We start from the raw sequence: 14,047 nt of genomic DNA on the forward strand, positions 1-14,047 counted from the left end.
TCCCCTTGGCTGCTGAAATACATCATGACTGTGGTGTTGTCTATCAGAATTTGAAGTAGTCCTAGAATCCATAGTTGATAAAGAGTTTGAAGGGTGAAGATCTGAGGTTTCTTGTCTCTCATGACTATGTGACTGCACCTGGCCTGCTTGGACTAGATTCCTTGAACTTTAATTCCTTTTGAACAGGCTTTCCATGCTAGATCTGAGGTATCCATTGACACATTTTGTTGGTGGGAGGAATATGAAAAGGAACTCCTGGATTGATTTTATCTGACTGATCCACCAAAATAGTTTTCTTCATGAGGTGGACTGGAAAAGATAGTGTGGCAATGTAGGGCCCACAATGACTTAAGATACCACTGTATTTTCCTCATGTGGTGTCTGGCATATGGGATCACAGGAATTGTGGATGCCACGTATCCCTGTGCTTTCAGGAATTCTACTCCTGTGATCATATGAATCATTTGTTAGGGTTAAGACAATAATAGAAGATTTACAGTATTAAGGGACTACTGGAAAGGGAGGAGGACTACACTGGCATGTATTATATTCCACCTAAAAATGCTATAATGGAACTTAAGAATATTCTGGGAGAAATAATAAGCTTTCAGCAAGGATTATTACATATAGGTAGGGACTGGAATTTGATTAGCAACAGTAAATATGTGTTTTGGGGGGGGCAGAAGGGAAAAATATAACAAAGGAGGGTAGGTTTTTAAGGAAATTTATGAAAACATTTGGCATGGAAGATGTAAATTCAGTACTAGGAGTCTGGGGTGAATTTACATATTATTCTTCAAGATACAAAAACTGGAATAGGCTACACAGAATTTCACAGGAACATGGACATTTAATTGAAGGTCTTGATGCACACCAAACTATTTCAGATTATGCACCAATAATAATTAAAATAAAAACAAAGGGTGCTTTCCCACCTATCTGTTGAAAAGAGAGGAATTTAAGGAATGAGCCGTGTAAATTATTCAGGAACTATTAGGGAAGATAGAAATTGCTTTTGAAAATATAGCTAGGGAGTGAGATAAAATTAAAATGGAATTTAAAAATAGGGTGGAAATAAAAGAAAGGGAGTTATGGTTAAGAATTAACAAGAATTACTCACAGGAACTGACAAGTGTTAAAGTACTGCAAAATAGTGGAATCTAACAGAACAAGAAGAGGAGAAACTGCAGAATGTTAAGCAGAAAATAAAGGATTACCTCGATAATATGCATGAGTTTAAAAAGACTGTTGTTAAGCAAATATTTTTTTGATAATAACCCTAGAGCACAAAAACTTTTAGCACAACTCAAGCAACATAAAATAGAAAGGGCTGTCACCAAGCTTAGGGAGTGTACAACAAGGCAGATAACAAGGGACCTGTAGATGTACTGGAAATACTTTGAAAATTCTATGAAAGTCTGCATAAAGCACAGAAATAAGGAAATCAAGAAAAGGTACAAATGGAAATGTTTATGGAGGAATTAAATGTGCCCAGGCTAGAGGTAGAGGAGACTCAATTATTAACAGTTGGGATAGGAGGAGATGAGATAAAAATGGTTATGTATTACCAGTCTACAGGAAAGTCCCCAAGAATAGATGGTATTCCTGTGGTAGTTTGGAAGCTCGGAGGGAAAAAAACTGATAAAGATCTGGAAGGTTTTGTTTAACAGTATATTAAGAGGAGAAGTACCAGCATCCTGGAAGAAAGCGGTGGTAACAGTAATACCTAAAGAGGGTAAAGATCCATCAGATCCAGGTTCATACAGGCCCATTTCAATAGTAAACCATGATTATAAAGTGCTTATGTCTATAATTGCACAAAGAATGGCAAAAGTGATGCCAAAATTAATAGATATGGGTCAAAGTGATTTTGTGGAGGGAAGGCAAACATTTGACAACATTAACAGAACAGTGCTGATGCAGAGGGAAACAAAATGTAAGAAAATACCACTGTTGTTGGTAGATAGAGAAAGCATTTGACAGAGTGAGCTGGGACTTTATGAGCAGAGCAATGGAAGCATTTGCATTCCCTGAAAAAATTATAAGGATGATTAGGAGGAAATATGAGGGCTCGGAGGCAAAAATTAAAGTGGTTGGGGTCCCCTCTGATAATCTCTGCTTGAGCAGTGGAACTAGGCAAAGGCTTCCCTGCTCCCCTTTGTTGTTTGCATTATATTTAGAAACACTGGCAAAGAAAATAAGGGACTCAGTAATTCAAGGATATAGTTGGTATGGCAGCCAAGTGAAGCTGGCCCTATTTGCACACAACATTATTTTATACCTGACAAAACCAGAAAGGAACATTGCAGTGTTGTGTAACATATTGCCACAACTTCAAACCTTTTCGAGATTCAAAGGTAATAAAGCTAAAACAATTTATAGGTTCATAGGTTAGTACTAGGTTAACTGCCCTTATGGGCCATTTTAAGCCTAGCCAATTACCCTATGTCAGAATCAAACCCTGCACCTTGTGTTTCTAAGGTAATCACCTTAACCGTTACGCCAACCTCCCACCCTAAAAACAAAAGTAATAGCTGTAAATTATGTACCCACATATGAATTTGTTCAGCAATATTCATACTTATGGGGACATGATAAAATGAAGTATTTAGGAGTATGGATTAAAATTGATACTGATGTGGCACTAAGGATATGCAGGAAGAAACCAAACAAAAGATAATACAAAGACTGAGAAAAATGGAAGCTCTGTTATATGGATATTTATAGTAAGATACAAGCAGCTGAAATGTTTTTAGTTCCTTTAGTCTTATATACAGGCCAGGCATATTTTTATCAAACAGAGGAGAAGTTGTGGATAGTAATTAATAAAGAGTTGAAGGATTTTATCTGGGAGGGGAAAACAGCAAGAGTTAAGTGGGGTAAGCTTATTCTTCCAACAGAACAGGGTGGATTGGGATTACCTGATTTGAAGGGGTATTTCAGAGCAACACAGTTAAGGCTCCTGTACATAGCACAAGCAGAAAACTACAACTCAAAATGGAAAGAGATGACAAAGAAACGGGAAGTTCAAGTAACAGGGAGCAAACCTTCAAAGAGAACAACAATAATCATATACAATACTATATTCATAAAGTAGTAGAAAGTATTCTAAGAACTAAGGCAATATGAAAATGGAAAAAGGAGAGTCTACTGATAAGGGTAACTGCAATTAGGGATACAGACAATAGGCAGGAGGGGACGGGAGTATATTTGAGAAAAATGGCAAAGAAACCGAGGTATTGGGAGCAAATAACTAGACAGTGAAAGGTAATAGAATGGGAAGATGCTAAGAACTTATCTGGATTCAGGTGAGAGACTGCCTTCCATATCAAGGACTGATATCACAGTACATGCAAAAAGAAAGAAACAAGGGGTCTTAAATGAAAGACCAGCACCGGCAGAGTTCTTAGTACAACCTAGCACAGAAGTGGCATTTAAGATAGGAATAATTAATACAGCATATAAAATACTGCATGATAACTATAAGAATCAATCAGCACAGGTTAGGAAGAATTGGGAAGAGACATTTATTTACTTTATTTTATTTTACATTTGTTAACCGGGGGTGTCTGAGTGAGCCAAAAAAGCCCTTTTTCAGCAGAGGCTCAGGGAGAAAAGCTCCACACAGAAAAATAATTACAGATATATTTAGACATGATCAGTATACACACAAATTACAATAGACATATTTTTACAGTGGTATACAGCACATCAACAGTTACATTGGAGAGAAGAAACAAGAAAACATTAATTTAAAAATAAAGGTAATTAATAGATGTGTAGTGTACAGCTGACATTTGGAACATAGGCAGAACACATACATAGTACATAGGTAGAATACATACATAGTACATAGGTGCAGTACATACATTGTACATAGGTAGAATACATACACAGTACATAGGTAGAATACATACATAGTACGTAGGTAGAATACATACATAGTACATAGGTGCAGTACATACATTGTACATGGGTAGAATACATACATAGTATATAGGTAGAATACATACACAGTACATAGGTGCAGTACATACACTGTACATAGGTAGAATACATACACTGTACATAGGTAGAATACATACACAGTACATAGGTAGAATACATACATAGTAACATAGGTAAAATACATACATAGTAAATAGGTGCAGTACATACATAGTACATAGGAAGAATACATACTTAGTACATAGGTGCAGTACATACATTGTACAAAGGTAGAATACGTACATAGGTAGAATACATACATAGTATATAGGTAGAATACATACACAGTACATAGGTGCAGTACATACACTGTACATAGGTAGAATACATACATAGTACATAGGTAGAATACACACACAGTACATAGGTAGAATACATACGCAGTACATAGGTAGAATACATACATAGTAACATAGGTAGAATACATACATAGTAAATAGGTGCAGTACATACATAGTACATAGGAAGAATACATACTTAGTACATAGGTGCAGTACATACATTGTACAAAGGTAGAATACGTACATAGGTAGAATACATACATAGTATATAGGTAGAATACATACACAGTACATAGGTGCAGTACATACACTGTACATAGGTAGAATACATACATAGTACATAGGTAGAATGCACACACAGTACATAGGTAGAATACATACGCAGTACATAGGTAGAATACATACATAGTAACATAGGTAGAATACATACATAGTAAATAGGTGCAGTACATACATAGTACATAGGAAGAATACATACTTAGTACATAGGTGCAGTACATACATTGTACAAAGGTAGAATACGTACATAGGTAGAATACATACATAGTACATAGGTAGAATACATACATAGTAACATAGGTGCAGTACATACATTGTACATAGGTAGAATACATACGTAGTACATACATAGCACATAAGTAGAATACATACATAGTACACAGGTAGAATACATATATAGTACATATGTAGAATACATACATAGTACATAGGTGCAGTACATACATAGTACATAGGTAGAATACATACATAGTACATAGATAGAATACATACATAGCACATACGTAGAATACATACATAGTACATAGGTGCAGTACATACATTGTATATGAGCCAGTGGATAAGCAATTCACAAAGAAACAATGGGGAGATATATGTATGTCTCCCAAATATGCAACAAAGTCTAGAAGATATAGGATCTTTGCCTGGAAATGTTTACATATATATTTTTATATCCCAAGCAGGCTCCAAAGCATTTTTTCCTCAGGTAGACAGCAAATGGTGGAGATGTGATAGGGAAGAAAGAGGTAACTGGGAACATATTTTCTGGGAGTGTAATGAGTTGGTTGACTTTAAAGATTCCCTGCAGAATGCTCTGTCGGAGATGTTGGATAGCAAACTGAAGTTACTATGGAAATTATTTTTTTGAGCTATGATACAGAGTTGTTATTGCCTAGACAAAGTAAGGCCTTGCTGAGTCTAATTATGATGGCTGTCAATAACTAGAAAATGGAAATCCAAGTCTAAACCAACTTTACTAGAAGTAACAAAGATAGTAACAGGGATAAAACAACTGGAACCGGGATCTTTAGAGAAGGGTAGGAGTAAATTACACAGGAAAAATGGGAAATGTGGGACCACTACATGCAGAGGAGGAATGATGTTAAAAAGAAGGCAGGATTCTGAATGAGCTATGCAGTGGTTAACTGATAATGACTGGATATATTAAAAGTGATGTATGATGTTTGCAGCTACTGTTGTGTTGGCATGTTTTGTAAGGTATAATGTTTGCAACTGAGATTGTGCTGCTATGATTTATTTTTATTTATATAAATGTAAGATTGTCTGTGTCACACATGATAGTTTAATAAAAAGGTTTCTTGTACAACAAGAAAAAAAAAGATTTATTAGGGTTAGGAAGTAGGTTGTCAGAAATTAGATTTCTTTCTGGCTGGAGGAAAACCATAACATTGGAGGTATCCAGCAGACATCCTGCAAACACCAGACTCTGAATGGGTTCCAAAATGGATTTCTTGGTGTTCAAAAAGTGAATTCTAGTTGCAGAAACAGTCTGGTTGTGAAGTGCGAGTCCTGAAGAGCTTTTTTTTTCTGAACTGAGGTGACCTGAATCAAAGAAATAGTCTAAATATGGACAGACATTGATGCTTTGGAAACTGTGGACTGCTATGATAGAATCTAAGCATTTTGCAAAAAACAGCTGGTGCAGTAGATAAACCAAAGCACAAAGCAGTAAACTGAACGTGATATCCCAATGCACATTTTTTGTAATTGTCTGTGTTATGATTTAATATGAATATGCAGACAGGCATCCTTTCATGTCCTAGATAACTAAGAAAGCTTGGCGAAAGATAAGAGGAAAAAGGTTTTGGAGGGTTTACATTTTGTATTCTGGAACATACAAGAAAGATGTTTAAGAGGCCCAAGTCCAAGATTAGCCTCCACGTTCAATCTTTCCATGAAACTAGGAAATGTCCACAGTAAAATCATTTTCCCATTTGACAGGGAAGGACACGGTTCTATAATTCTCTGATGAAACAGATTTAACAAAACTGGAAAAAGTAGATGTTGCTGATTTAAAGGGACCTGAGGAATCCCTGAAGGGAATTCCAAAGTAGTCTGTATCCATTCATTACGTCCCAAACCCAAGCATCTGAAGTTATTGTTTTCCAACTGGGGAAAGAAAGGGGAAAGTTTCCCTGCCACGTTGAGTACGGCTTGGCAGACGGGAGAGAGAGAAGAGATAGTCGGGAGTCAGCAATTTTGCATCCTTGGGATCCTTTGAAATCAGATTTGGATCTGTCCTGTAATTTCTTCTCTGAAAAGTTATTTCCCTTTTGTTGAGCATGTTTTTGAGACTTAATTCTGATGGACAGTTTCGCTGAAACTGAGAGATGAGGAAAAGAAAGGGCTTTTAAGACCCTGCATTATCTTTCCTCTACTTTCTTGAACATCTCAGCAGAAGAGAAGCTAAACAGGATACCTTTTTGTCAAAGGTGTCAAAATGTGAATGAAGAAATTTGGCTTCTATAACATTAGGTAGGGACTGTAGCCATGGGAAGGTATACCTTCTGAGGACTGAACCAACAGCTGCTGCTATGTGGAAAACATCAGCAGTGTCATGCCCAAGTTTAATGGAATGTCTTGCTAAGTGGGAGGCTGAATTACAAAAGTTCTGTGAAGAAGATTTAGTGATTGAGACAGGAATGTTAGAGATTAGTTTAGCCACTATTAAAAAAAAAAAAATAAAAAAATATATATATATATATATCACGGTGGTGGTGCTGCGGTAGCGTTGTCGCCTCACAGTAAGACGCTGTCCGGTTCGATTCTCAGCTAGAGTGTCTTCTGCGTGGAGACATGCGTGAATGGGCGTACCTTCGCTGAAGGTTGTGCGTCAGGGCTGGTAACTCGGCACGTAAAAATCAACTACCAATCATTAGCGGACCGGAGTTCCGCTGTGGCAACCCCTAACCGGGAAAAGCCGAAAGACACATCAACAACAACAACATATATATATATATATATATATATATATATATATATGGTTTCACTTCATAATCACGAATTGCTGAAACATCAAATTTCAGCAATTCGTGTCCATGAAGCCGAAATGTAAAAATAAAGAAAGTGCATAAGTGCGAATAGGACTATGTCGAATTTGCGCCTATGCATTTACGTTACAGTGCGGAAGTGTTTGGCTGGGATGATGTCTGCAGTTTAAGGTGAGTGAGTGAGCGTGAGTGTTTTTGTAACTTGTACAAGTGGGTTAGGGTAGGGAGGTGGAGGTATGAGTGCATGTGTTGGCTGTTTGTGATTTTTTTTTTTTGTTACTGTTTGTGCGATCTTGGAGTTAGTATATATAGGTAGGGGAGTGCAGGAGGGCTTGCCCCCCTGCATTTGTGTAGTGTAGGTGTGTGTCTGTGTGGTGTTTTGTTGTATGTAATTGTTTTGTGGTGTGGGTGTTATAGTTTGTGTGCTGTGTGCTGAATGCTGTGTGTTCGATGTTATAGTTTCATGACTGTGAAGTGTCGGTGTTCTGATGGTTTCGGCTTTCTACTGTCGAAATGCGAAATTCGATATTTCAACAGTTTGGCGATATAAAGTGAAACCATATATATATATATATATATATATATATATATATATATATACATATATATATATATATATATATATATATATATATATATATATATATCGCAGTATGAGAATGATAATTAATGACATGGAAGTATAACTTGGCAGATGCACAGGCTATTTTTTACCATAGATGCCCATGACCCTGCTGTATGAGAATGATAATTAATGACATGGAAGTAGAACCTGGCAGACGCGCAGACTATTTTTTTACCGTAGATGCCCATGACCCTGCTGTATGAGAATGATAATTAATGACATGGAATTATAACCTGGCAGATGCACAGGCTATTTTTTACCATAGATGCCCATGACCCTGCTGTATGAGAATGATAATTAATGACATGGAAGTAGAACATGGCAGACATGCAGGCTATTTTTTACCATAGATGCCCATGACCCTGCTGTATGAGAATGATAATTAATGACATGGAAGTAGAACCTGGCAGATGCGCAAGCTATTTTTTACCATAGATGCCCATGACCCTGCTGTATGAGAATGATAATTAATGACATGGAAGTAGAACCTGGCAGACGCGCAGGCTATTTTTTTTTTTACCATAGATGCCCATGACCCTGCTGTATGAGAATGATAATTAATGACATGGAAGTAGAACATGGCAGACATGCAGGCTATTTTGTACCATAGATGCCCATGACCCTGCTGTATGAGAATGATAATTAATGACATGGAAGTAGAACATGGCAGACATGCAGGCTATTTTTTACCATAGATGCCCATGACCCTGCTGTATGACAATGATAATTAATGACATGGAAGTAGAACCTGGCAGATGCGTAAGCTATTTTTTACCGTAGATGTCTATGACTCTGCTATCCTTGTCAATGAGAAGTAAGTTTTGAAAATGTTATCTGTTTCCACAGAAACAACTGCAGGGCCTGAAGCAGGGTAATTATACAACTGCCACATACATTATAGAACCTGTCTGGTTTCTTATGAGCAGATGCCTGGGACTAAGAGCCAGACAAGCAAACAAAAAGGCATCTTCCAAACCCTCTACAACAGCATGAACAGCTGAGGGATTTGGCACTTCTATAAGCATATGGTCATATATATTCTGGGAATAAGACATCTGCTTATTTTTCCAGTTAAATTGTTCCATCGTTTTATAATTAAAGCTATCAAAACAAGTTCCTCATTGGGGGAATCGAGAGACATAATGCTGTCCACTTCAGACTCAAAGCCTACAGGAGGGTGGATCTGAGATGTACAGTGCAGGCCTTTTGACTCTTAGATGATAGTGAATCATTACAAAATGAAATGTCTCTTCCTATTATGAGGTGTGGAAATGGAAAAAGAAGCAAGATGTGGAGGCTGCAAAGCAACTGAGAGAAACTGAGCCACTCCAGCTGAGAGTCTCTAGGGGAAACAGCAGGGGTTGCTGGAGCAAACACATGCCTCGCCTTTGGTTTCCTTTTCTTACAGCTCTCTAAGAAAACTGCACGAGAAGGAACAGACTGATGTACATGCATAAGGTTCCTTGACACACCTTATCTGACAATTTGAGGGATTCCCCTGATGTACCAACATTAGGTTCCTTGGGACATCTTCTCTGACAACAATTTGAGGGATTCCTTTAATGTAACTACATCAGGTTCCTTGGGACACCTTGTCTGATAACAATTTGTGGGATTCCCCGGTTCCTTTAGAGAGGATCAGCTTGGCTTTTCCTGCATTGCAGAGACAGCCATCTGGTCGGTCGGTAAGGATGTGCTGAAAGCCTGTGCTACTTTGGCGTCATGCGGGGTTGTGACAGCAGGAACATGTATGATAATCAAGCACTCCAGGGGCTAATCAAGTGCCTCAACAGAGGCTTCGGACTCCAACAGACTAAAAGAAGCAGACTTTTCAGGTAATTCTGCCTCTTAACAGTTTTGTTTTCTTTCTAGCCTGATGGGGGCATTTGACATAGGTAACTCAGAGGACATCCTAACTCATGCCAAATCTTGAAGAAAAGTCTCCAACACTTGCGAAAAGTCTTTGATTCAAAAGACTGGCAGTTAGAACAAATTTTATAGTTAAGCAAAAAAAGATGCTCAGAATGCTTATACTTGCAAGGGATCTGTTAACTGCAGTCACATTTCTCCTTCTTACATGACATTGAAAAGTACAATGTTCTACATAAAATTAATAGGAGAACAGGAAGAGTCCCCAGTGGGGCACTTAGCCGCTCATGACGACTACAGCTGGAATAGGCCAAATGGCTGACACAGATTCAGGAATAGTTATGCTGTATTCAATTATTTACGTATTTATTTACTAATTTATTTTTTAACACTCTCTTACCTACCTCCAAAGTGAATAATGACAGAAACCAAGAGTGGTCATATTGTACACTGTGGTACAGAGACTGACTGCTTACTTACTTATTAAGGCCTGTTGCTTGCCCACAACATGCAATGTGCTAGGCTGGAGACGTGCGCATACACTCTCTCCCTCCGACTGTAGTAAAGTTCCTGAATTTAATGGACACTGAGTACTCAGTCTCCACCTGGAGCCATTGCTTTTACCACCAAACACCTACAAGAGAGAACAGCAGAGATCGTACTCCTCACCCCCTATTACTGGGCCCTCTGGCACCTGAGCTGATGAAAGAATGTATGTCAGTGGAGATGCAGTCAGACACCCTGTCACATGCCATCAAGCTACTTATTTTTTCTGCTTTAAATAAATAAATAACCTCAGTATGAATATATAAACAAAAATAATTGCAGTATCAATCATAGTACCTGCTTATCTGAATAATATGCAGTTCTGTTGAGAGCAGGACTCAGCTAGGAAAACTGCCATGAGATCTTACTAGTTATACAATTATGAGTGTTGACATTGTGGCCATATACAAGTAATACCTTACACAAGAACCACATTTCTGCATTTGGGAGACTGCCTATATCTACCTTAGTTTTAGTTCTGTGCGAGTTCCCAGGTCAGATGACAGCTGCTGAATAAGTGATAAAAGGACAGGCTGAGTCAGTGGACAAGAGTTCTGACCAAACACCTGCTGAATATCCACAGTTTCACACACGTACAGGACCAAATTCAGGTCTGATGCAGTCAAAGCCTGGAAACACAAAACAAATAAATTAATCCAAAAGAAAACAGCAGCATTTACTTTGTTCACTATTCAAGCTAGTATATTTCAGAATAATACTATTAACTGTAGCAAACTGCATGCAATGAAGTTTCTATAATATTTACAAAAGAACAGAATGCGCAAGGTACTAGTAGCCTGTAAAATTCCATGTGTGAGTTCTAGGGAAGAAAGGAAATGTAAAAATGCAGTCTGATTGGCTGTACAATATTGCACTAGAAATCAGGTGTCACCAAACAGGGATATAATCCTCCACAATACCCTGTTTGCCAGTACACCTAAAGCAAAGATGCTGCAGTAAAAACTCAATATTTTCTGTTTAAGGGCTTCACAAAAAACAAATCCATCTGATTACATAGGAGCCCAGTGCAACTGCAGAACGTTCAGGGCATCTTGTCTAGCTGGCCCTTGCACTGATTAGAAGATCCCTGCTACAAAAGGGAATCCAACCTAAAGGAGCATTTGTCATGCACAACTGTCTATGACATCTCAATGTCAGCCCAGGTGGAAGGCACAATGAACTCCACCACATCCTCATCTACTTCTCTCCTGCAGTTGAAGGAACATTTTAATGAGAGGCACTTGTGTAAGATTCAAGGGAATATGGTAGCAGACTTGGCAGGCAATGCTCTGGGAAGGAGATGCTGTGGAGCAGCTAGTTGCACCTAAGAAACATCTTAAGTCACCTGTTGGTTCTCTGTGTGAAGTGAAAAGAAGATACATTACATTCTCTAAAGGTGTTCTAGGGTGCAAACCTCTGCAATTAATATTAAGACAGTGAGGTTACCTAAAACTGACCTGTGAATCTAAGGAGACCAGTTAGTTAGTTAGATATTTAATTCAAAGAAATGAGACATTTTATAGAACTAGAACTTACACATGCGGCACTAAAAAATTTTCATGACATGACAAAGTATTTCCCATAAAGCAGACACACCATTCTATTCAGATTCAACACAAGACCACCAGCTGTTACCCCCCCCCCCCACACACACACACACATGAGTGTACAAGATAAGGCACCTGTCCAAAAAGTCGAATGTATGATGCTTCTTTGAAGAGCATTCCCTTAGGAAAGTGCTACGCCACTGTAAATATTCTGGTTATCTGAAGCTCCAGTAAACGTGAAGAAGCCGAGCTATAGATATGGCATAAAACCTGGGAATCAAACAATGTGACCATCAGTGATAACATCTTGACAGGTATACTGGATTTTCTCTGGTAGAATGTAACATAAAGGCAACTTTGACTAATGGAGCGAAGCGATACATATTTCCTACTTACAGGAGATGAGCTATGCGGGGTAAATAACTACGTGTGCTGTATCTTTTCTTTAGTAGCGTGTATAGTGTGTATACTGTGCAATGCAAATGTAAGTGCAGTACCCAACATCCAGTTATGTAAAGGGCAGCTCCTATGTCCCTTACGGAAGAATTTGTTTAGCTTTGAAAGACCTAAGATTGACTGCCAAATCCCTTCTTTTCTTGGGACTAGGAAAAGTCTTGAATGAAACCCTGCGTTCCACTCTTTTGGCAGGACTGATTCGATCAAACCTAGTGCTAACAAAAATCTTATGTGAATCTCTGCCGCACTGAGTTGTCCTTTGGGAACAGTGTGAATACCTAAATGTCTTGGAAAGGATGCAAACTGTAGCCTGTAACTGTTCTTACAATTTTTAATATTAATTTAATAATCCAAGAAAAGTAAACTTATCTCAAACTGTCATCATGTTATCTAACTTCATGCTAAATGATTTCTGTATTAACTCCAAGTACGTAATCCTGTACCAATTTTGACTGTGTCAATGTTCATTTGTATTAGATGACTTTAGACTGAGCTTTTCTACCTGGGCCTCCTGCTGCAAAATGGCTCTGCCTAGCCAGTCTATTCTGGTCAACAAAGACAAACAATAAATAACATTTTTACTTGGGTGTCTCATACAGTTGGACATTCTTCTCTGTTAATAAGGATAACAGTAAATAGTGTTGTTGACCAAGTTTAGTGATGAATGCAAGCTAGGTACTGTTATTCACTTCCCCACTGATACTAAACTGCTCCAACAAAGGCAGGAATATGCAAAGCTAACTGCAGTACAGTACCGTTCCGCAAAAGAAGCTGCTCCTCCCTTTTGTGTTATAAATGGTACCTCTCCTGAGGCAGATATACTCATACGAAATCTGGGTACTTAGGAGGAATACGTCTCTCATCCGCTCATCGCGTTTTCACCACAGTCAGGTATTCCTTCAGTCTCATGGAGCAAATATGTGTAACCCCTTAATGAAGTGGTCATCAAGCCAGTGATGGGCAGCAGTTCCGTTTTTTGCAAGTTGAAGGTGCAACAAAGCAGCAGCAGCAGTCATGCATCCAGACAGTAGAATAACTAATATCTAGATCAAACAGCTGCCTGCAGTAGGTCAGGGTCATATTCAGACAAACTAACTGAGGTAAAAAGAATACTCCTCCATCCAGATGGACAACTTTCACCACACATTGGAAAAGGTCTGTAATGGGAAGGCATTACGGTGACTTCAATCACCACTATAATTTCTACAAGATTATCTGCTGGCAACAAAGGATGTACATATTTAGCCACCTCCAAAGGTGGGTATATCTGACTCCCCATCCAATTCAGTCTGCCTTGGCTTGTAACTGGAGAAGTTCCCGCACTGCTTGGAACCTGAGAGGCTGCAGCTGCAATTTTCTCAGACACCAAGGGTTATCAGAGATGAGACATCTTCCTTCTCATCATCTTGCAGAATCAGACAGAAAGCTAGCAAACATGCACAAATC

General features: G+C 38.4%; 1 protein-coding gene across 1 annotated transcript in view; it reads right to left on the reverse strand.

Moving 5' to 3' along the window:
- EDC4 (enhancer of mRNA decapping 4) overlaps window positions 1–14,047 on the reverse strand; it is a 2,017,057-nt gene that overhangs the window by 39,244 nt on the left and 1,963,766 nt on the right. The window contains exon 27 of the mRNA XM_044082055.1: window positions 11,064–11,227. Coding sequence (XP_043937990.1) covers window positions 11,064–11,227 — 164 coding nt within the window. The remainder of the gene's footprint in view (window positions 1–11,063; window positions 11,228–14,047) is intronic.

Source organism: Protopterus annectens, chromosome 8.part1, assembly GCF_019279795.1.
Source record: "Protopterus annectens isolate FY-2018-M chromosome 8.part1, PAN1.0, whole genome shotgun sequence".
Classification (NCBI taxonomy): Eukaryota; Metazoa; Chordata; order Ceratodontiformes; family Protopteridae; genus Protopterus; species Protopterus annectens.